Below are 24,490 nucleotides of genomic sequence, written 5' to 3' on the forward strand. Positions count from 1 at the left end.
AGGCAGGGTGGCGCGCATGCTCAGGCGGGGATGTGTGCGAAGCCTGCCGCTGCTGCAGCGAGTCTGGCGCAGAGTGGAGCGGCCGCCGGAGATGCCTGACGCATCTGTCTGAGGAGCGGTCAGTGACGCGATGGAGCGGGCAAGGTCAGCTGTGCCGGTGGCTTCTCTCAAGAGACAGCCTGGGGAGCGGCCACTTTTATTCATCAGATATTCCAAGTTTTCAGGACTTGGAGTACTAAATAAACGAAATTTGGGCCCTAAAGTCCTTTGTTCTGGAGAACCAGATCCGGAATGTTCAGAGGCTTGCTGTTGTGCCGTTCTGCCCCGATGGTATCCTGTCCGCTCGCATTAGGGCGCGTCCCCTATCCGCCCCCAACTGTGGTGTCGCGACAGGTCCTATTGCGGGTGTCTGCGGTGGGAAGGGCGGTGGTGACTGGGAGCATGCGGGGTAACCGCAGTGGGCAAGGGACATGGGTGGAGGTGGGTACATCAGGGTGATTGCAGTTCCGTGTGGCGAGGGTACGTGGGGGGACCGGTGCACAGGGATTTTAGGCGGAGGTAGGTATATTGGAGTGATTGTGGCGGGGCGAAGGTACGTGAAGTGATCGGTATTTAGGGGGTGTTGAGCGCAGGTAGGTGTATTATAGTGACCACTGCGTGGTGGAGCAGAGTACGTGGGGTGACTGGGGGGGGAATTCGTCGCAGTGACCGAGGCGAGGAGGCTATGGCAGTGGACCAGGGGGATGAGTCGGTGTGACAGTGGTGGGGGTTGTGTTGGTCGCGGCGCGGGGAGAGTCCGTAGGAAGTGGCTGGGAGGTAGGGGGAAGGCGGCGGCGGGCATTGGCAGCGGGTAGGCATGGCGGTGGTGGGCTTTGGCGGCGGTAGGCATGGCGGCGGTGGGCATGGCATGGAGGCGGTGGGCATGGCGGCCGCGGGGCCTATCGCTGTCTGGAGTGACTAAGGGACGCTGAATGATCGCTGTGGCGAGGAGGGGGCATCAGAAGGGGCAGTGGCACAGTCCGCAGCCTTTAATTTTCCTGTGACCTGCCGTGGTCATCTGGTTTGCCTACTGTGGTGATGGTGCTTTTTTATTAAAACTGCGCAACGCCTACACTGCCGCAGGGGCTGCAGAAATGCGTGGAATCCTTTCGTACCCTTTAGGAACCCTCGCTTTAGAGGCTATGGCATAAGAAGACAGGAATGATGTGCAGAACTTGCATTTACAGATCTTCTGACTGATAGGCCAGGTGATGCCTGGGGATTACTTTTTTTTCATTGTTTCTCTCTGTTGGGAACCAGGTCTTGGAAGGCTATGTCGAAATAACCTGGGGGTCTGTGTTGCGTCACTGCCATTGTGCAGCTCCTTCAAGATGGCCACCTCTGCAGCGGCTTAGATCTGCGCAAGCGCGTCAGGGTGGGGGTGGCCGCTTCCTCCCTGTAGAGCCGCCAGTGGGGAGGGGGCAGCTGGTGTGTGTTCAGCTTCTGCTGTTTCGGAGTTTCAGCCGTACCCTCTTTAGGGTGCAGTGGTAAGGAGAGGAAGTCGGCCAAGGTGGGCGGCTGCCCCCTCCCCAAAGTGCTGCTTGGGAAAGGATGCAGTTTGCGCAGACGCAGCAGAGGTGACAGTCGCCTCCGCTTGCAGTGGGGCGAGACGGGAGGCAGGGGAGCGAGGGCTTACGCAGCTTTTGCCTGGAAGGAATGGCAGCCCTCCCCTTCACCTGGCTGATACAGCAGCTGTTCCTTTCCGGTTGTGGCGCAGTAGAGGGGGGAGGAGGGAGATGGGTTGGCGCAGGCTCCGCCTAGCAAGCTTGGCATCCACCCCTTACCCACGGTGCAGCAGTAGAGGACTGGAGGGGAATGTGGCTAGAGGCCAGGCATTTGTACCACCTCCGCCTGTGTGGGATGGCAGCTGCACTGGGCTACTGCTTTTCTGTTATGCAGTAAACTGGAGTGGTGGGGGCCTGGAGGCCATCAAAGGTGCAGCCACCCCAAGACCTGCTGTGCTGTTTCAGCAAGCCTCCATTAATGATAGAGATTTTAAATTGGTTTTCTGACTCCCTGGAAAATCGTACCTTTTCATTTTTGTAGTTCCTCTCTTGGCTGTATTGTGCGCTAATTCTCTATTTTCAAACTGGACTTGTTAACTCCTTTTTTAACTCCCTGTAGTCTTTGACTTCCATTCGACACATTTAATAAATGTCACCATTTAAGATTCAGTTATCCTTCTTAATCTCTGGATAGTCCATTCTGATGCACTGCATACTTTCCTTAAATGGGTTGGGGGAGAGGGCATCGTGATGGCTCTTCCCGACTAAGGTTGAAAGGTGTTTCAAACACTGGACCTGTTCATCTTCTGGGAGTTGAAAGCTGCAAGTTGTGTGCTCAAAGAGAATAAAAGAGAAAAGTGGAGACAATCTTATTGGGGTGGGGTTGTGCTTTGGATCAGTTATTGTCTTTTTTTGGATTTTTAAATTGATCATTTTTGAAGTTGGAGCTACTACAAAAATTTGGTGAGAAAGGTTAATGAATAATTGCATTTTAATATTCCAGTACTTTTTTAAAAAATCATTTTATTCTAAGGATTTTGTCTTCCTTTGCAGGATTTTCAGTGCTTGCCTTTTCTGTATTTACATTTTCCCTTTATCATAACTGGTATGTCTGGTTGCACTGAGTTGTAATTAACAGAAAAGTTAAATCTACGAAGCCCGAAAAGCCTTGTTCTGGAATAATCTATTTTTGGGTAGTTTTAAAAATAGCAGGTGTCTGGGATTTTATATGATATTTATAATTTACCGTTTTTTTTCTGCTTGCATGAAGATAGCAATTCACATACATATAATTCTTGGTTTAACTTCTGGTCATTTGGCTATTTGCAAGCTGAGTATTTAGTCTGATCCGCCATTTTGTAGTCTTGCATTCAGGCCCAGGATCCTAATATGGCAGATCCCTTTGGAAAGGCCTCTTGAAGTTTCAAGGTCTGTGTCCTACTCAGTGAATTGGCTCCGTGCTTAGGGCTTTTTGGAGGCAGGGAGTGGCAGCCCTTCCTGTGATGCAGAGGAAGGAAGCTTGGTTGAGAGACCCTTATGTTGTTGTCTAAGGCAGGGTACTAGCTGGTTTGGATTTATTCACAGACCTTGCCTTATCTTGATTTCACTATTCTATCTGACCAGTGTGTCATTGCCGAAATGTTTTCCACATTTATAGTTACTCTGTATCTTTATGTTTCCCTTACCCTGTTCCTTTTCCTAATAAACATCTTTGTTTTACAAAAAATTTTGTTTATAAGGTGTCAAGGATGCCAAGATAACCTCCTTTGTTTATCACCGCCCTCTGTTTAGCTATTTTTTACGAAGAATCATTTAAGCAGGTTGTGAGTACTGCCCTCAATGACTTGGACAATGAAGTTTTAAAAATCTTATTTAGACCTGTCACTGGTCCTGTCTCCTTTTTTTTTTTTTTTTTTTTTTTGGTGGCCAGAGCCAGAAAGCTTGAGTGAGAATTGTTACTACTTAAGGTAGCCTCTCTCCATTTCTGGATGTTAGCTGGCTCAAAGTTTTTTTTTTTTTTTTTTTAATAGACCAGGGTCTCCCTATGTTGTCCAGGCTGAACTCGAACTGCTAGACTCAGGCTATATCCTCTCCCTCCTCAGTCTCTCTCTGGCCACTGTGGCTGGCCCAAATTCTCTTTTTGTTAATTCTCCTCAGATTTGTTTTGGAGGCAATGAGGTTTCTTATATTCATGGGGTACAGATTAGCAGCCTATCATTAACCTTATTTTTTTGTTTTTAGGAGACAGGGTCTGGCTATGTTGCCCAGGTTGGAATGCAGTGATGCAGTTAATAGCTCCCTGTAACCTCAAACTCCTGGATCAATCTAGACTCCTGCCTTAGCCTCCCAAGTGCCTGTTAGTACAGGCTTTTGAGGTACTGTGCCCAGCTAACTTTTTATTTTTTTGTAGAGAGGGGTCTCCTTATGTTGCCCAGACTGGTCTTGAACTCCTGGACTCAAGCAGTGCTCCTGCCTAGGCCTCCCAAAGTGCTGGCATTGCAGCCATGAGCCGCTATACCTGGCCAACTTTGTTTATTTTTATTCTTGAGATCTTAGTTAAATTGTATGGAAAATTTAGGCCGTAATAAAATTGGGATTCCATTGCTTTTTGCTTTTCAGTATATTTCCAGATTATTACTTTCAGTGTAAGTGATTTGAGGGCAAACATTTAGCACCCTTTCTATATGATGATTTTTTTCATGATGTCCTCAGTTTCATAAAATGTTGGTTTCTGTGTTGGGGATGCAGTTAGATAAATGCATGTGTGTGTGTATGTAGAACATTCAATGAAGTAGTGTTTTCAAAATCTTATAGACGACATTTTATATGTAGATTAAAAATAAGTAGATTTAAGCCAGGTGCGGTAGCTCATGTCTATAATCCCAGCACTTTTGGAAGCCAAGGCAGAAGGATCATTGGAGCCTGGGAGTTCAAGCTTGGGTATTGAGACCCCGTCTCTACATTTAAAAAAAGGTAAATTCAGAAAGTTGAAATAATAGAATATTTTGGTTTGATGGCTATTTCGTCAGTTGACCTCAGACCTTTCATATTGAGCAACTGCCAAATGGGTTCTTTTTGTTTGTTTTTTGGTAAGACAGTGTTTGCAGTTGTACCCTATTAGATTAATCATGGTTTAGTTGATAGTTTCTTTAATTGTATTATATTAATGTACTACATTATTAGCTGTATTTGTGTGCCCACCATAATGTAGCACTGATCAGTACTAAATTCCTTTTTATGGCTGAAAGACATTCGTTTGGATATATCATATTTTCTTCATTCGTAAGTTGATGGACATTTGAGTTGTTTCCACTCTTTGGCTATTATGAATAATGCTACTAGGAACACGTATAATATGTTTAATACAAAGAATTAGTTTCACAAGGTTTTACTTAGCCCTCGTATATGCCAGGTTCTTGAAATTTTGTCTTTTTGGAAGTATTAGAGTAGTGGTAGCTGGGAAGGCTGCAGGTATAATAGAAAGAACATGAACTGTCTGGGCATGGTGGCTCATGCCTGTAATCTCAGCACTTTGGGAGGCCGAGGTGGGTAGATCACCTGAGGCCAGGAGCTCGACATCAGCCTGGCCAACATGGTGAAACCCTGTCTCTACTATAAATACAAAAATTAGCTGGGTGTGGTGGTGCATGCCTGTAATCCAAGCTACTTTGGAGGCTGAGTTTGGATCTTGTAATATTACTCCATCTAGCAGTAGAGTTAGTGTCATATGTTACTTTCATGATTAACATTTTTAGGAAGTTGGCAAAGTCTATATATAACACTTTATGTTTCCACCGGCAGTTTCCCCACATCCTTTACAAATATTGTGGTGTCAGATGGTGGCATTTCAGTGGGGGTTTTTTCATTTTGAGGCAGGGTCTGGCTCTGTCACCCAGGCTGGTGTGCCAGTGGCATGATCTCAGGTCACTGTAACCTCTGCCTCGTAGGCTCAAGTGCCCTCTCACCTTAGCCTCCTGAGTAGGTGGTACCACAGGCATGCACCACCACACCCAGCTAATTTTTGTATTTTTTTGTATAGATGTTGCCCAAGCTGGTCTCCTGAGCTCAAGTGATTGCTGGCCTCAGCCTTCCATTGCGCCCTGCCTCATTGGGCTTTTGATTTGCATTTTTTAGTGACTAATGTTCAGCATCATTTCATATAGATTAGCCACTTGTATATGTTTGGAGGACTGTCTATTCAAGTGTTTTACCCATCGTAGCAATAGAATTTGCCCTTTTATTGTTGAGTTGTGAGAGTTCCTTACATATTCTGGATACCAAACTTGAAAAAATACTTTTTTGAGGTGTGAGTGACATACAGAAGCTGTAGATAGTTAATGTTAAAAGTTGATATGCTAAGAGATAAGTACATGCCTTTGAAATCATTCTTATCAAAATTAGTGGCATAAATGTGTCTATCACCTGAAAAAGTTTCTTTGCCTCTCCCTACCTTCTTTTTTTTTCATTGTTTGGATTTTCTTTTTGTTTGTTTTGGATGCTAGAAACTTAGCTGTATGTTTAGCAAATATTTTTTCCTATTCTGGTTATCCTTTCACTTTCTTTAGTGTTTTTGGAACTTTATTTTTTGATGAAGTCCACTTTATTTCTTATACTGCTTGTAATTCAGGTGTTATATTTAATAGACCATTGTGTAATCAAAAGTAATCAACGTTATCAGTGTATAAAATTTTACCATTTAGAAATCGAATATGTGTGTATGGCTTGATTAGAACATTTAAACTCTTGAAAGAATAAAACAGCTGTGCGTTATTGGTAAGCTATTTGACCAATCTAAAAGTCTAACATGACTTAAAAACATCTAGGGTTCAGAGAATTATTAATAGCTTTTGGCATGTATCTTTGAATTTTGCTTTTGAGATATTACTTGTGTTACTTTAGTGAAAGGTCCTGCTGACCTTTCTGATTTATCATCTTTAAAGGTTCATAGGTGGTTTCTGCAGTCCCTAATATGGGTAGTCTGGTGTGGGATTTCATGTTCTGTTCCCTTGAGCAGCCATTTTATGAGGGGTTCTGCAGACGTAACATGGCGGTTTTTTTTGTTTGTTTGTTTGTTTTTGCTATGTGGATAGTTTTTAGCTTGAGCAGCTCTTCTATTGCTTTGCAAATCCTAAAGAAAGCACCATTTGCATGTTTTTTTAAAGTAGATATTTTATAATTTAAACTATGTTCTATTCCACTATACAAGTATGTCTACTGTATCCTAAAAATATTTTTTGAAACCATTTTTGAAATCAGGTTTACTGTTTTTGGGGGGAAGGTGAGTAGGGTAGTGGTGGTATGTGTGTATCTACATCTGCATAAGTGGGAATTTTATATGTACGTGACTACAAATAGAGGTAGATATATTATTTTAATTTCATTTTCTGATTTTTTTTAAAACCAGGTTTTCTGGTGTCATGGGCTTCTAAAAGGAGAAAAAAGTGGTTATAGCATAGATTCTGACTGTTTGAAGGTTAAAGATCTTGTTATAATTTTACCTTGTTTTAATTAGATTTAAAAATCCATTATATTAAGTGTAGTTCTAAATATAACCTTGACAAATAGTTATTTCATAGATTGATGCAGTCTGCCGAACAAATGCCTCTCTTTTCTGTTTCAGGGATCGCTTACACCTGAGACGAACTACAGAACAGCACGTACCAGAGGTGGAAGTCCAAGTGAAACGCAGAAGGACTGCCTCACTGAGCAACCAAGAGTGAGTACAGACTGTGTTGGGAACAAATGCAAGTCAGAATCTCATTTCAGATTAGAACAAAATATCATGCAATGAGGGGATTAAAATGAACATAATTGAAGAAGCAGACACATCTAATACAGAAGATGTAGTAAAAAAGCAATGAAATTCTTAACCATATTATCCTAAAATAATTCACCCTCTTAAAGATTTTAGTATAATTTTCTTTTTTCCTATACGTGTGTAAGTGCATTTTATCTTTATAAAATTTTGTAATTAACCTTCAACATAAGCATATTTAAATTTTTCTGCATTATTAAATCACTTTGTATGCTTGCAAAATGTACTGTGTGCTGAAGTGATTAATTTACATATTCATTCTTGCTCTGTGATATTTAGGTGTTTGTTTTTGGTTAGTGCATTTATTCTGTTAAAATTTAAAATACATTTGGGTTTTTTATCCTGTTTTAAGTATATATATGTGGAATGTATATATAGGATGTATACACAGACACACTCAGATACATATTTTAATTTAGATTTCTAGAAGGGAAATTTTAATTAAAAATAGGTGAACATTTTAAATGACCTAATACATATTTAGTCCACATTGAAACTTCGGCATTTTGTCATTGCCATTAAAATTTTGACAGTAGGTAGCATTTTTTTCTTAGCTACAATTGTTTTTTTTAATTATAAGTATTAAAAATTCATGAAGATGATTCTTTTTGTACAACAGTTTTGCATAAAAAGTAAGTCTCATTTTAAAGCAACTACCAACTTACTGGCCTTTTCCTCCCCAGAGATAATCATTAAGTAAATAGCCATCAGACCTTGTCCTATGCATTGTGTGTGTAGTGGGGAGAGAGGAAGGGAGGACATGGGACACATTTGAAGTTTGTGTGTATACGACACCATGCTGTCTGTATTTTGACAATATGTCTTGGTGATCTTTTCATATCAGTACACATAAATCTACCTTATTTTACAAAGTGTGGGTGGTGTGATAACATTATTATTTTAATCGTTAGCTTGCTGCTGGATATTTAGTTTGTTTGCATTGTTTGGCTATTAACAATGAAAAGAACAGTCACTTTGAAAACGCAGTGTAGGCCAGGCATGGTGGCCCATGCCTGTAATCCCAGCACTTTGGGAGGCTAAGCCAGGCAGATCACAAGGTCAGGAGTTGGAGACCAGCCTGGCCAACATGGTGAAACCCCGTCTCTCCTAAAAATACAAAAATTAACCAAGTGTGGTGGTACGTGCCTGTAATCCCAGCTACTTGGGAGGCTGAGGCAGGAGAATTGTTTGAGCCTAGGAGACGGAGGTTGCAATGAGCTAAGATGGCACCACTGCACTCTAGCCTGGGTGACAGAGCAAGACTCCATCTCAGGAAAAAAAAAAAAAAAAAAGAAAATGCAGTGTATGAATACTAATTTATTTTATTTTTTTCAAATTAAAGGTTTTTCCTCATAGTAAAAACTGAGTAGTAGTTTGTGTGTCTTTTGTTATTTCCTCATTTTATATGTGAAAAGTTGAGCTGGATGTGGTGGCTCATGCCTCTAATCCCAGCATGTTGGGAGGCTGAGGTGGATCACTTGAGCCCAGGAGGTGGAGACCAGCCTGGGCAACATAGGGAGACCTCCTCTCTGCAGAAAAATAAATTAGCCAGGCGTGGTGTTGTCTACCTGTAGCCTCAGCTACCTGGGAGGCTGAAGTGGAAGGGTCACTTGATCCCAGGAGGTTGAGGCTGCAGTGAGCCATGTTTGTGCCACTGTACTCCAGTCTAGGTGACAGAATGAGATCTTGTCTCAAAAAGAAAAAAAAAGTTGTAAAACATCTGTTAGCAAGTTTTAAATTATGGTGAGGGTAAAGATTTTTTTTTATTTTTTCCTATTTATTTTGCTGATCTTTACTATAGTGAGTATATTTAAGTACATTTTCATTTTTTAAAATTGCTTTGGAAGACGTATTTTATGTACGTTTTGTTTGTATATTGGTAAATATTTTGAAAGTATTTTGTGTAATATAATTTGTCCTTTATATATAATAGGTTATTCGATCATTCATTTTATTTGATATGAAATCTCTTTTTTCATCTCTTCATTCTTTTTGAGACGGAGTTTTGCTCTTGTTGCCCAGGATGGAGTGCAACCTCCACCTACCAAGTTCAAGTGATTCTCCTGCCTCAGTCTCCCAAGTAACTGGGATTATAGGTGTGTGCCACCATGCCTGGCTAATTTTGTATTTTTTTAGTAGACAGGGTTTCTCCATGTTGGTCAGGCTGGGCTCGAACTCCCGACCTCAGATGATCCGCCCGCCTTGGTTTCTTTCCCAAAGTGCTAGGATTACAGGCGTGAGCCACTGCGCCCAGCCTCTCCCTTCATTCTTTTGCAGCTCTGATGTTTTTTTAAAGTGCCATTACTATTCCCTGAGTTTCTAGAGGTAGTTCAGAGATGGTGGTGGAGGTAGGGCTGAGGTTTAGGACTCTTAGGTTTAGGACTGTTAAGTGGGTGAAGGTTCTATCTTGCTATATTTTTGTTACAGTTTTTTTCCTATGTAACCTCAGTGTGGACTAAATAACAGGTAGTCTCATCCTCATCTTGTTGTGGGATGAGGTTAGCCTTCTAGGCATCTTGTCCATATTTATGGAAACATTTTGATGGTTTTGAAGAAGAAATAACTTGAGTTTTTCTGATCTGCACTGCATATATATGTACAAATACTGCAGGGTCTTGAGTTGGGGGAATGATCTGAGTAAAGTGTAGAGTTAAGGAAATAGTATAATTTTTCCCCCTTGTGCCTTTTCATTTTGAGAGTAATTGGATTATGGAATGGGTAAGCAGGATTGATTAGCACTGCCTCATTGTCCATGTGTTTAAGATTCTCAGGATTGGTATACTTAGAATGTTACACTAGAAGTGTTCAATATTTACCCATTCATCTCCTACTTCCTCCCAAATCATAAGTAGTATTGGGAGGCAGTCTTCCTGGAGGAGTTGTGTGGTTATTAGCCCTAAAGATCAATGAAGGAGGCTGGGTGCGGTGGCTCACGCCTGTAATCCCAGCACTTTGGGAGGCCAAGGCGGGCAGATCACCTGAGGTCAGGAGTTCAAGACCAGCCTGGCCAACATGGTGAAACCTCATCTCTAGAAAAATAAAAAAATCAGCCGGGTGTGGTAGTGTGCACCTGTAATCCCAGCTACTCAGGAGGCTGAGGTGGAAGAATTGCTTGAACCTGGGAGGCAAAGGTTGCAGTGAGCCGAGATCATGCCATTGGCTGTGCCTGGGTGACATAGCAAGACTCTATCTCAAAATAAAATAAAAATACAAAGTTCACTGATTTATTTTAAATTTTTTATTCTGTCTTTCAGTGTATTTGTCACTAAATTAGCTCTTATTCTTTGGGGCTGGATGATGTATCGTGAGTTTGAAGGGGAATTGGAAATTGGAGCTGGAGAGTTGTCTTAATCTATTTTATGCAAAGCTTCACATGTCTTTTCAAATTAATATTCTGCACTCTGTGAATTAAATACTGTGTAGGCCGCCTCATTTTCTCAGTCTTTAATCTTCTCTTGGGTTACAGGTTAGATCTGAGGGGGACATTGCAATAGAGAATTATCTTACATTTCAAGATAACATATATATATATATTTTTTTACTAAAACACTTTTTAGACCTTTATTAATAATAATCAGAAACTTAGTTGTCATTTGTAAACAAAGAGGTTAGAGTGGAGAATGCCCAAATTAAGATTTATTTATTCAGTGATTAGACTATGAATTAGAGTGTGAAGATTTAAAGGTATGTGCAGTGCAATTCTGACTACTTGGAGTTAGTGCAAATTTCACAGTTGTCTAGATGCCCTCCAGAACATTCCCCTCAATGCAGACACCAACTCCAAGCTCCAGGGTTGACAGGGCACCCACACTTCCGACCAACTGTCTATAGATTCTGAGGTCCTACTATTTTCTCAGACTTTATAATTGACTAAGGTTTTATAAATGACTAGTAGATCTCAAGAAAGTGCTATATTTATTAGTTTTATTATAAAGGATACAAATGAACAGATGCATAGAGCAAAATCTGGGCAGGTCCCACACAAAGCTTCCCTGTCCTCAGGATGCATTACCTGCGCATTAGCGTATATCACCAATCAGGAAGCTCACCAGAACTCCAGATGTTGATGATTTTTGTTGGGGATTCATTATGTTGACGAGATTGAATCATTGGACATGTCACTGAATTCAGTCAGCAACTCTCCTGCCCTCCCAGGAGAGCTTGCTCAAAACCCCAACCCTTTAGTCTTTGTTTGATCTTTTGTGGCCTGGTTAGTCACCATCTTGAGACATTACCAAGAACTCAGGTGTGATCCTAGGGACCCACCTTGAGTAACAAACACATTTCTTTCACTTGGTAAATTCCAAGGATGTATAGGATGTATAGGTTACTTCCCAGGAACCAGGAGCAAAGACCAGTTAAATTCTTTATTATAGAGAAGCAATTTTAAAATGTTACTGAAAAACCATAGAAAAAAGTCCAATTTCCAAATACTTACATACCAACAAGGGCAGCATTGTTGGTGATCCCCCACCTCCTCACCTCAAGGCAAGCTGTCATTTCCTGTATGTCTTCCTTCTCATGATCAGATTTCACAGCAGGTTACTGATTCATAGGGGTATGTCGAGGGCTTTTGTCTGGAATTCCCTGCTTACCAGTAGATGATTGGTTTACATATTTTAAGAGCCCTTAAATAGCCCTGGAAGTTCTATATTTCGGGTACTGACTTGTCAGGAGGATCAGTATGATGGACGGCCTAAACATCTCCCTGCAAATGCTTTAGCAGCATATCCCTCCCCTCACCCCTGGGGAGAAAGGATTGTTCACATAGGATAATTTGAAAGTGAGTGACTATATATGGTACTGATGGTGTTTCTTCAAGGCTGCCAGCTCTTGTGTTTTTAGTTCTTTTGGAAATATTTCTAGACTTGGTAAGTATCTTAAGTATCCACTAGTCCCTTGTACAATCTCTGTGTAGAGATTCCTGTTTTGTGTTATAATTTCTCATAAGATAGTGTCATCCTCTGACCCTAAAGAAAGATCTTCTTCCCTGGGCGTGGTGGCTCACGCTTGTAATCCCAGCACTTTGGGAGGCCGAGGTGGGTGGATCACCTGAGGTCATGAGTTCCAGATCAGCCTGGCCAACATGGTGAAACCCCATCTCTACTAAAAATACAAAAAAATTAGCCGGGAGTGGTGGCAGGCACCTGTAGTCTCAGCTGCTCGGGAGGCTGACACTGGAGAATGGCGTGAACCTGGGAGGCGGAGCTTGCAGTGAGCCCAGATCGTGCCACTGCACTCCAGCCTGGGTGACAGAGTGAGACTCTTGTCTTTTTTTTTTTTTTTTTTTTTTTTTTGAGACAGAGTCTTGCTTTATCGCCCAGGCTGGAGTGCATTGGCGCGATCTCGGCTCACTGCAAGCTCCACCTCCCGGGTTCACGCCATTCTCCTGCCTCAGCCTCCCTAGTAGCTGGGACTACAGGCGCCCACTACCACGCCCGGCTAATTTTTTGTATTTTTAATAGAGACGGGGTTTCACCGTGTTAGCCAGGATGGTCTCGATCTCCTGACCTCGTGATCCGCCCGCCTCGGCCTCCCAAAGTGCTGGGATTACAGGCGTGAGCCACCGCGCCCGGCCGAGACTCTGTCTTTTTTTTTTTTTTTTTTTTTGAGACGGAGTCTTGCTTTGTCACCCAGGCTGGAGTGCAGTGGCGCGATCTCGGCTCACTGCAAGCTCCACCTCCCGGGTTCACGCCATTCTCCTGCCTCAGCCTCCTGAGTAGCTGGGACTACAGACGCCCACTACCACGCCCGGCTAATTTTTTGTATTTTTAGTAGAGACGGGGTTTCACCGTGTTAGCCAGGATGGTCTCGATCTCCTGACCTCGTGATCCGCCCGCCTCGGCCTCCCAAAGTGCTGGGATTACAGGCGTGAGCCACCGCGCCCGGCTGAGACTCTTTTTTTTTTTTTTTTTTTTTTGAGACGGAGTCTTGCTTTGTCGCCCAGGCTGGAGTGCAGTGGCGCGATCTCGGCTCACTGCAAGCTCCACCTCCCGGGTTCACGCCATTCTCCTGCCTCAGCCTCCCGAGTAGCTGGGACTACAGACGCCCACTACCACGCCCGGCTAATTTTTTGTATTTTTAGTAGAGACGGGGTTTCACCGTGTTAGCCAGGATGGTCTCGATCTCCTGACCTCGTGATCCGCCCGCCTCGGCCTGAGACTCTGTCTTAAAAAAAAAAAAAAAAAAAAAATCAGCTGGGTGTGGTGGTAGGCGCCTGTAATCCCAGCTACTTGGGAGGCTGAGGCAGGAGAATCACTTGAACCCAGAAGGCGGAGTTTGCGGTGAGCAGAAATTGCTTCATTGCACTCCAGCCTGGGCAACAGAATGAGACCCTGTCTGGAAAAAAAAAAAAAAAAATCTTCTTAAACGTAAGGGTTCCTAGTTTTCTTTCATATGGTTTCCTGTAAAGACAAATGTATTTTTATCATTTATATATATTGTGCTCTTGTTGTAGGTGTCAGTTGTACCCGAGGCGTTCTCAGCAGCAGCAAGTACCTGTGGTGGATTTCCAGGCTGAACTGAGGCAGGCATTCTTAGCTGAGACACCAAGAGGTGGTTAAAGCCATATTGGAGTAGCGAGGAATCTGATTCCAAGCAAAAACCAGGTTAGAGCTAATGCAGCAATGATCAAGAATAAAGAATCATTAAAGAATGGGGTGTTGGGGGTTCTCTTAATTATCAGTGACACATTAATTTTTTTCCTTAGAGCTTCATACAATAAACACATTGCAGAAAGTTTTAGGAAGTTTTGCAGGACCTTAAATTTTCAGCCCTGACACTTTCGTCATGTTTCTGTATTCCAGTTATTGTAGTGCATGCTTTTCAGGTAGTTTTCTTTTGCGTTTTTTTTTAATTATATAAAAATGTTTCACTATAAATGGCTCTTGAATACCCTGTTACTGAATGTTTATAATTTCCTTTTGTGGGAGGTGTCATTTTTTTCTGCCAGTAGTTTGAACAAAGCTTTAGTAGATAGCTTTGTGTAAAACTTAGAATAATTTTTTCAAATATGCAGATGTGAAAATAAATTGAATCAAGGAATATGAACTTAAGGTACATTTTTCTAAATTGTATTGCAAAGTATTAAATTAGTATTCATTGCTTTCAAAAAATAAAGGGCCAGTTACAACATACTTTCACAGCATTATTTTAATTCGAATATGATTTATGTCAGTGAATTGTAAATACACAGCACATAATTAACAATGAGTATTAGAGAATCTAAATACTTTCTCATGCTTATTTACTAATTCCTTTTTGTTTTGTCTTTTTCTCTCTTTTCTGTTTTAACCAATGTATTTCCTCTTTGAATCAGCAATGTAATAAAAATATTATTCATAATTTTTCAACGTGATGTAGATTTATTTAGTTCTTTTTATGTTGCTTTCATTTTTTAGGAAAAAGTTATTACAAAGTCGATTTTGATTTGTTTTCTTGTTTTTCCTCTGTGATTTTTCTTTTTTTCTACTTTAAGTTTTAGAATGCCCTCATTTCTGAGAGTTTACTGTTTACTTTTTACAAAGTAAGAGCAGAGAGGAATTGGGTTTACTGATAAATTCCTTCTAGCCTTTTTTTAAGTCTGTTTTTGAAATATTATCCTTCAACTTGAATCAGTTAGGCTTGTTTATGGCCACCATTTTGAGTTATTAATTAATTTATTTATTTAGAGACGAAGTTTCACTCTGTTGCCCAGGCTGGAGTGCAGTGGTGTGGTTTCGGCTCACTGCAACCTCTGCCTCCCAGGTTCAACTGATTTTCCTGCCTCAGCCTCCCAAGTATCTGGGATTATAGGCACCCACCACCACACCTGGCTAATTTTTGTATTTTTGGTAGAGACGGGGTTTCACCATGTTCTCCAGGCTGGTCTCAAACTGCTGAACTCAGGTGATCCACCTGCCTTGGCCTCTCAAAGTGCTGGGATTACAGGTGTGACCTACCGCGCCCGGCCCATTTTGAGTTTAAATCAAAGGAGACAGAAATTTTCTGAGAAATCCTCCTTTCTTGAATCCTTTATATACAACATTTTCCAGTAATTGCTTAAGCAAATTGGAATCTAATCATTGTCCAAAGCTTTTCCCTTGAGTAAGGGAATTTTTCATTGAATAGGTGTGCACAACCGATTTTTTACTTTTAAGGAATTTTTTAGCTTCTCAGTTCAGTTCACAGATTTTTGTAAATTTTTAAATACAACATTTAAGTCATACATTATAGTCTGCAAGTAGGACCATCTAATTTTATGATACTTAATTATATCTTATTCTAGTCTCAACTGCTAGTTCTACCTAAATAGTACCCATTACCAGTATTCCTGTAGAACAAGGGTTGGTAATATATCTGGACCCCACTACCTGTGTCTATAAATGAAATTTTATTGGAACACAACTCAGTTCATTTATTATGTTATCTTTGGCCACATTGGTGCTACGGTGGTGCAGCTTTGAGTAGTTGTGACAGATTGAATGACAGGCAAAGCCTAAAATACTTAGTATCTTGCTATTTAAAAGAAAATAATTGGCTGAGTTTTGTTTTAGAGGAGCAGATTGAAAGAAGAAAACACCAAAGTGGGGGCCAGTCAATATAGTCATAATATCATAGAAGGCAATGAAGAATAGATTATAGAAGTATATACGAAGTATACATTACAGCATAGACAATCAGATGAATTTCTTGGGGAAGGGATCAGTTTAAGAATCATGTTAAAGTCTGCTGTGGAGGAAGATGGGTAGTCTTTAACAACATTTAAACACTTGGTACCCATTTTCATTAAAAATGTAAGGCACACGATGGCCAGGAAAAATAGGAAAATAAACTATTAATGTGGCCGGGTGTGGTGGCTCACGCCTGTCATCCTAGCACTTGGGGAGGCTGAGGCAGGTGGATCACCTGAGGTCAGAAGTTCGAGACCAACCTGGCCACATGGTGAAACCCCGTCTGTTCTAAAAATACAAATATTAGCCGGGTGTAGTGGGGGATACCTGTAATCCCAGCTACTCGGGAGGCTGAGGCAGGAGAATTTCTTGAACCCTGGGGGCAGAGGTTGCAATGAGCAGAGATTGTGCCACTGTGCTTCAGCCTGCGTGACAGAGCAAGACTTCTATCTCAAAAAAAAATTGTGTTATGAATATTCTGTTTTTGTTTGGTACCTAAATATTTACCAGGGTACATATCCAATTGGATACTTACCTAGTAGTTGGGATGCAGGGTGTAATATTAGTATGACTTTTAAACGTTTTTGTTACATTGTTTTCTAAACACATCATGAGAAGCGCTGATGGCCACTAAAAATTAGTAGACCATTAGTTTCTCAGTACCACCCTTTGTATTCTGGTGTTTTTTTGTTTTTGTTAAGTAAACCTTTCCAATAAAGGAAATTTGTTTTCTTGTGTTTTTAATTGGAATTATTGTGTATTAATATTTTGCATTTAGTTTTCTTTTGTCACTTGTTTTTGCATACTCTTCGATGGAGGATCTCTATGGAGACCCTCTATAATTTTAAATTTTAACAGATCAATACTGATATTCCATGGTGTGTCTCATTTGCTATGTGTGCCTTGGCCAACCCTAGTCATCTTATTTTACTATTTGCTATGTGTGCTTCGGCCAACCCTAGTCATCTTATTTTACTTTTGAATTAAAGTAGATTTACATTTTTATGCAGTTTAATCATTTGAAAGTCTACAGTTTTCCTAAAGTTTGAAAACTTGTGCTTCTGTGAGGGATACCAGTTCGTTTATTTGCTTATGTGCCCTTTGATCTCAGAAGATACGCTATGACTGCTCATCCATCCTTGCAGTGTGATGTTGCTACTCTTGTCGCCTTTCTCATGAAGTTTTGTTTTCTTGTGCTGTAAAGATAAATTTGACCACTCTGCAGTGATTTATTTTCTTCTTTCACTTACAAGGTCATGACTACGTTGTATCACATTTAGGGATGAGAGAGAACTGTTTCTAAATTCCAAATCTGTCTCTTAAGGGAATCCTTTTAACTGCTGTAGGAGGTCAACTCCTATTGTGAGTAAAACATGTATCTCTTCTAGCTATACAGGTTATTATTTTATTATATTGTTTATGATATATATATATAAATATAAAATAATAATCTGTCCCTAATTCTCTAGGTCTTCAGTTCTTTGGGCCATAACTCACATCCCTAGATGTGTTTCATACATCTGGACCGCTAAGCTTGTGGGAGTTATTTATATCCTATTGCTCAAGGTCATCGCCACGGTCTGATTTTTCACAAAAAAATTCCAACCTCTGGCATAAATGGGTTAAAAATGGCTTTAGTGATGTAGTGCTGATAAACATAAAATTCACCCGATTTGAGTGCATGAAGCAGTGATTTAAGTAAATTTACAGAACTGTGCAATCATTGCCGTGAACTACTCTGGAAACATTTTCATCACCACAGTAAGATCTGTCTTGCTCATTCACAGTCGTGATCCTGGTTGTCTCTTTGGATGGCTGAAGGTCCCAAGTGTTGCAGTGCTATAAAAATGGATATTGCTGGCTGGGTGCAGTGGCTCACGCCTGTAATCCTAGCACTTGGGGAGGCCGAGGCCGGCAGATCACCTGAGGTCAGGAGTTCGAGACTAGCCTGGCCAACATAGCGAAATCCCGTCTCTGCTAAAAATACAAAAATTAGCCGGGTGTGGTGGCGGGCGCCTGTAATCCCAGCTACTCAGGAGGCTGAGGCAGGAGAACCACTTGAACCCGGGAAGTGGAGGCTGCAGTGAGCCGAGATCACGCCATTGCACTCCAGCCTGGGCAACAGAGTGAGACTCTGTCTCAAAAAAAAAAAAAAAAAGGATATTGCTAATGAGTCTCACATACCATGTTTTCTTGGATTTAGACTGCTTTATAAAGAATCATGAGATAATATTCAAAACTTCTAAGTTATAGTCCTTAAACTCTTACTCATATTTAGGTCAGAAACTACATTTAATTTTTGTGGAGGTCTTTGTTTGCTTATTTGAAAAGTTCTTTTGAGATCTTTATAAGTTTTATTTAATACATTTTTTAGTGTACAGACATCAGATTCATGGCCACTGAATGACAGCCAGGCATTAGAGTATTCTTTTTTCTTTTTTTTTTTTTTTTTGAGATGGAGTTTCGCTCTTGCTGCCCAGGCTGGAGTGCAGTGGTGTGATCTCCGCTCAAAAGGATACTCTTGAATCCTTTTCAAAAGTAATTTGTGTTTCATTTTTTAATTAGTATGATAAGCACTTCAAGACCCTTTACAATTCTGGCTAGATTTGGTTGCCATATTTAATAGCATTTTTTAAATAATGGAGAAAAGGGAAACATTATGCATGCTTGATTACGGTCATGAGCTGCATAACAATTCCATTCAACAACAGACTGCATATGTCAGGGCAGTCCCTTAAGATTACAAAACCATGTTTTCATTATGCCTTCTTTCTCTTCCCCACCGCCCCCAACCCCGAGATGGAGTCTTGCTCTGTTGCCCAGGCTGGAGTGCAGTGGCACCATCTCAGCTCACTGCAAACTCTGCCTCCTGGTTTCAAGCGATTCTCCTGCCTCAGCCTCCTGAGTAGCTGGGATTACAGGCGCCTGCCACCACACCCAGCTAATGTTTGTATTTTTAGTAGAGATAGGGTTTTCACCATGTTGGCCAGGCTGGTCTTGAATTCCTGACCTCAGGTGATCCACCCACCTCGGTTTCCCAAAGTGTTGGGATTACGGGCGTGAGCCACCACACCCAGCCTCTTCTCTGTTTAACATTGTATTGTGAGTGTTCATAGTATTCAGGATAGTAACATGATATACAGGTTTGCAGCCTAGGATCTACCATATAGCCTAAGAGTATAGTAGACTCTGTGTATCCTCTAGGTTTGTGTAAGTACACTGTTCATACTGTGATGAAATCTCCAAATGCATTTCTCCTAATGTGTCCCCATTACGTGACTTATTTATTTATTTTGAGATGAAGTTTTGCTCTTGTCCCTCTTCGTTGCCCAGGCTGGAGTGCAGTGGTGCGATCTCAGCTCACTGCAACCTCTGCCTCCCAGGTTCAAGCGATTCTCCTACCTCAGCCTCTCAAGTAGCTGGGATTACAGGCACCCACCACCATGCCTGGCTAATTTTTTGTATTTTTAGCAGAGACGGGATTTCACCATGTTGGCCAGGCTGGTCTCGAACTCTTGACCTCAGGTGATCCACCTGCCTTGGCCTCCCCTAGTGCTGGGATTACAGGCGTGAGCCACCTCACCCGGCCGTTAATGTGATTTATAACTTTGTCCTTCATTACTTGATGTGTGAAAGTTGTTTATGTGAGTCTATATATATATATTCCATAGTCATGTGTCCTTTTTTGACATGGGAAGTCTTAGGCAGGTTTATAACACACTTGGCTCTTAGTGGGGAAAGATTACCTGCCATCATATTGAAGTGAATTTAGGGGAAGAAGGAATATTGCAAATGACAACATAGGTATTTCAGAAAAAAGGAAAAATCTGAATGAAAGAGTAATTGAGATGTTGATATAGAGATGACTTCATATTAATTCTGAACTAGAGAGAGAGACACTACCTTAAATAAGGATGGAAAGAAAAATAGTAAATTTTGGAAAATGACGCTTAGTTTTTGAAACATTTAGGAATTACTAGGTAAAATAAAATTCAATGAGTTTCATCAGTCCTAAGTGTGTCAAATGTGAGAGTTAAGAATGAGGGACTAGGGAAATTTGGCAGTCCCTTGGTGAGGAAACTAGTATGAGAGGAAGGATGTTTTTGAACGTGTCTGTCATAGTGATTTTCATGCAAAATTGTCTGCCTGTTTTAAAACATGGTAGATTGCAGTGCAGCTTTAACATGCTTTCCTCTGCAGGCTCCTCCATCTACTCTTTGAAGCTTCTGCCCAGCTTGCATTGTTTCTAGGAGAACCCACGTCATACCTTTATCTATAGCCTTCCCCTAGGTCTTCAGAAGCATCAAGTTTTAACTGTGGACATTGGATTTGGTGGAACAGCAATCATGGTAAGCTGTATGATAAGGATGAGGGTTGAAATGTGCTGTAAGGGCCGAAAGAAATAGTTTGCCAGCATGTGCAGTGATCTTGGGTTCTGAATGTTAGAAATAAGGATACATCCATGGATATGGATTCTCATTGCATTGAGTATCAGCTGAAGATGAGCTGATTTTTTTATTTTTATTTTTTTCAGACGGAGTCTTGCTCTGTCTCCCAGGCTGGAGTGCAGTGGTGCGGTCTTGGCTCACTGCAACCCTGGGTTCAAGAGATTCTCGTGCCTCAGCCTCTTTATTAGAGACAGGGTTTCACTGTGTTGGCCAGGCTCGTCTCAGGCTCCTGACCTCTGGTGATCCACCCACCTCGGCCTCCCAAAGTGCTGGGATTACAGGCATGAGATGAGCCACTGTGCCTGGCCATGAGAAATGTTTCATGATGTGAGAAAATACAGGAGTTTTTGATCATGATACCACCAGTGGTGAAGGACTGTCCTGCAGATGATGGACTCTCAGGTCAGATTACAATAGAAATAAAGAGGACTTTGAAAATGGAAGGGTTTTGGCATTAACAGTACAGAGAAAAGCAGTCTGGAGAGAGAGAACACCCTACATCGTTGTGGTTTGGTTTAGTTAGGGGAGTGGACAGTTTAGAGCATGCATTGTCACAGAGAAGGATAATCACCTGTAAGGAGGTGAAAATTGGTTCTTGAGATGTGAAAAAATACTTCATAATCCTTTGTGGTCCTCCAAAGAGCCATACTAAATATGGAAGAATGTTGGTGAAAAAGGAGAGAATATTTGTTTAGTTAAGGAAACCAGGCTTAGATTATGTAAGGGTGGAGAAGAAACAGGAGAAGATTAGAAGACTAGGGTGTTGGCAAGCTGAACATGACTCTTGTCTTACTGCTTCTAGACTGTTGGCAAGAGTAGCAAGATGCTGCAGCACATTGACTATAGAATGAGATGTATCCTGCAAGATGGCCGAATCTTCATTGGCACCTTTAAGGCTTTTGACAAGCATATGAATTTGATCCTCTGTGATTGTGATGAGTTCAGAAAGATCAAGTAAGGCTGATTTGGGCAAATGGGGGTTGGACACAGAGGCAATGGGAAGGGAAGGCCAGAGCTGGAGTAAGAGATTTCCAAGGGTAACTGAAGTAGTTAGGGAAACTATGGTAGAGCCAGTCTATTGTTTAACCTCTTGACCTGATCTCTGAATTAGGTCAGAGTCTGCATCTGAACTCTTTTAAGTTTGTAAAACAATCATGGATTTATTACTGGGAGTAAAAGTATATGCTATGGTCAGAATACTCGTATTTATTTTTAAAATTGAGAAAAATGCTATGTTAATTAATTGGTTGGCTTCTGCAGCAGTCTTAGACCAAATCTTGGTTGAAATGGAGAAGAACAGTTGTTCTTCATGGTTGAGGAGTTGGGATATGGTTGCCATTTGGTATCCTCTCTTTGCCTGTTACTGTTCCCATTATTTCAGTTCTGTGTCACCTGTCATTATGATTTAATTATTTAAGTAATTTTTTAAAGAAATTTCCATTTTAATGTGGAAACCCAGGTTTCAATTTTGTTTTTTTTAAAAGGTATTTCACAAAAGAAATTAGTCTTGTTGTAGTGTAACATCAAAGGAACATTCTGTAAAAGACTAAAGTTAGATTAGAAAACAGCTTCACTATTTACCCTTGTATATTAACTGTGTTTACAGATTTTTTTTGGCTTGTTTTTCAGTGAGAACTCAGTAAATGTTTAAATAGCATCAGTTGTCTTAATTGATACTTGAGGTTGTATAAATATTTTGATGAGTGAGTGATCACTAAAATTTATCTCACTAAAATTTAATTCTGATTTGTAGGCCAAAGAATGCGAAGCAACCAGAGCGTGAAGAAAAGCGGGTTTTGGGTCTGGTGTTGCTGCGTGGGGAGAACTTGGTATCCATGACTGTGGAGGGGCCACCCCCCAAAGATGTAAGGAAGATGTAGGGCAGGACAGAACTTTAATTTGCAGGGACATCATATTATGTGAGATGTCTGAAATCAGGGTAGAGCAGACACAGTTCAACATGGATTGTCAAATAAAATGTGCCAGGCACTTAATATCAATTGTTGGTTGCCTATGCTATTCGGGATTAGGGGATTTTTGGTGAATTATTCTATGTGCTGGGCATTACCTAGGTAAGGGTAGGAGTTGGTGATTCATGTTTGCTTGGTATGTTTATAAAAGAGGTGTTTTCACAATTTGACAAATAATGTGCATTTTATACACAAGATACCTCCATGGTATACTTACTTGTTCATTTGGACACAGAACTAATATGAGATAGGTGTCATGGGAAAATGGTGGAGAGAAGTGATCTCTGATGAATAAGAATACTGAGAACTTGTAAATTGTTTGATTTTAGGCTATGAATTTTCTTGTTTCAGACTGGCATTGCTCGGGTACCACTTGCTGGAGCTGCTGGAGGCCCTGGGGTTGGTAGGGCAGCTGGTAGAGGAGTACCAGCTGGTGTGCCAATTCCCCAGGCCCCTGCTGGATTGGCAGGCCCTGTCCGAGGAGTTGGGGGACCATCCCAGCAGGTGAGGAACCAGCAGAGGGTTTTATATTATTGGGAGAATATGACTAAGCCGGAGGCCAAGGAGATTTAAAAACCTAAGTGTATGTGTCATACAATGTAAACAGCATATGGTCTAGGAGGAACCAAAAAACAGATATATGGGAGGAAGGGAATAAAACTAGCTGCTTAAAATGGTCATTGGGTGATTAAAGTTACCCAAGTTACTCTTGGCAAGAGTAACTTGCCACTAGTGGTGAGTGAACAGAATGCATGGATATACCACAGTTGAAAACACCAAAGGGCTTTTTGGATGTCAGTGTACAAAGATTAGTTTTTAAAATATGGGAATAGGCCGGGTGCAGTGGCTTACGCCTGTAATCCAGCACTTTGGGAGGCCGAGGTGGGCAGATCACTTGAGGTCAGGAGTTCGACACCGGCCCGGCCCACGTGGTGAAAACCCTATCTCTACTAAAAATACAAAAATCGGCTGTGTGTGGTGGTGGGTGCCTGTAATCCCAGCTACCAGGCAGGGAGACAGGAGAATCGCTTGAACCCAGGAGTGGGAGGCTGCAGTGAGCTGAGATTGCGCCATTACACTCCAGCCTGGGTGACAAGAGTGAAACTGTCTCAAAAAAACACATGGGAATAATGAGAGAAGTACATTGCAACAGTTGTTTGTATCTAACTGGTCATTTTTCTCATTTATTTTCTGTGTTTGAATAATGTGAAGGTTTGCATCGCTTTGACTGTTTCTCGCCCTGCCTTCTCAGGTAATGACTCCACAGGGAAGAGGCACTGTAGCAGCTGCTGCTGTTGCTGCGACTGCCAGTATTGCTGGAGCCCCAACACAGTACCCACCAGGACGGGGCACTCCGCCCCCACCGGTCGGCAGAGCAACCCCACCTCCAGGTAAGGGATTGGTGAACACGAAGACGAACTTGAATCTCTGATGAGAGATAGCTTACTGATTTAAGACACAGCCTGAGAGCCTAAGAATTTGGGGAATATGCGTCCTTCTTCTAGATACTGGTTTTTAATGAAAGACATAGAAGAGTAATTGTCATATAGAAATTATTTGACTATCATTGTTGTCTGGCCCATTTCTTTAGGGATTATTTGGGCTACATTCTAACTTTTCTAAGCCATTTTATGAGGCCTTTATTTCTACCATTTTTCACTGTAGGCATTATGGCTCCTCCACCTGGTATGAGACCACCCATGGGCCCACCAATTGGGCTTCCCCCTGCTCGAGGGACGCCGATAGGCATGCCCCCTCCGGGAATGAGACCCCCTCCACCAGGCATTAGAGGTGAGTGGGAGCATAGGGGTTTGATGGTTCAGCCAGGCCCCTGAATATGTGTATCCTCTTTTTCTCAATGTTTCTATTTCCTTTCCAGGTCCACCTCCCCCAGGAATGCGTCCACCAAGACCTTAGCATACTGTTGATCCATCTCAGTCACTTTTTCCCCTGCAATGCGTCTTGTGAAATTGTGTAGAGTGTTTGTGAGCTTTTTGTTCCCTCATTCTGCATTAATAATAGCTAATAATAAATGCATAGAGCAATTAAACTGTGAGGTACT

The 24,490-nt window shown here is 41.5% G+C and overlaps 1 protein-coding gene across 6 annotated transcripts; it reads left to right on the forward strand.

Annotated features, from left to right (window-relative positions):
• Window positions 1-24,484, forward strand: SNURF (SNRPN upstream open reading frame). 6 transcript variants are annotated; one of them, XM_063698922.1, is made up of 10 exons: window positions 1,437-1,526; window positions 3,786-3,919; window positions 7,165-7,260; window positions 20,211-20,359; window positions 21,261-21,412; window positions 22,212-22,323; window positions 22,780-22,932; window positions 23,681-23,819; window positions 24,094-24,219; window positions 24,308-24,484. In XM_063698922.1, exons 4-10 carry the CDS (start codon window positions 20,357-20,359, stop codon window positions 24,343-24,345), a joined length of 723 nt encoding a protein of 240 aa, XP_063554992.1. In that variant the 5' UTR covers window positions 1,437-1,526; window positions 3,786-3,919; window positions 7,165-7,260; window positions 20,211-20,356; the 3' UTR covers window positions 24,346-24,484. The 6 variants fall into 6 exon arrangements, with proteins under 6 accessions (XP_055219318.1, XP_018866104.1, XP_063554992.1 ...); XM_055363343.2 differs by lacking the exons at window positions 1,437-1,526; window positions 3,786-3,919 and adding an exon at window positions 1-144 and having other exon boundaries at window positions 20,290-20,359; XM_055363344.2 differs by lacking the exons at window positions 1,437-1,526; window positions 3,786-3,919 and adding an exon at window positions 13,817-13,967 and having other exon boundaries at window positions 20,188-20,359.
• The last annotated feature ends 6 nt before the right edge of the window (window positions 24,485-24,490 follow it).

The sequence above is a fragment of the Gorilla gorilla genome, chromosome 16 (assembly GCF_029281585.2).
Source record: "Gorilla gorilla gorilla isolate KB3781 chromosome 16, NHGRI_mGorGor1-v2.1_pri, whole genome shotgun sequence".
Lineage (NCBI taxonomy): Eukaryota > Metazoa > Chordata > Mammalia > Primates > Hominidae > Gorilla > Gorilla gorilla.

Coding starts and splice junctions, on each gene's coding strand:
- SNURF (XM_055363343.2), top strand. Junction 20,360..21,260: donor TTGGTGGAACAGCAATCATG/GTAAGCTGTATG, acceptor TACTGCTTCTAG/ACTGTTGGCAAGAGTAGCAA. Junction 21,413..22,211: donor GATGAGTTCAGAAAGATCAA/GTAAGGCTGATT, acceptor TCTGATTTGTAG/GCCAAAGAATGCGAAGCAAC.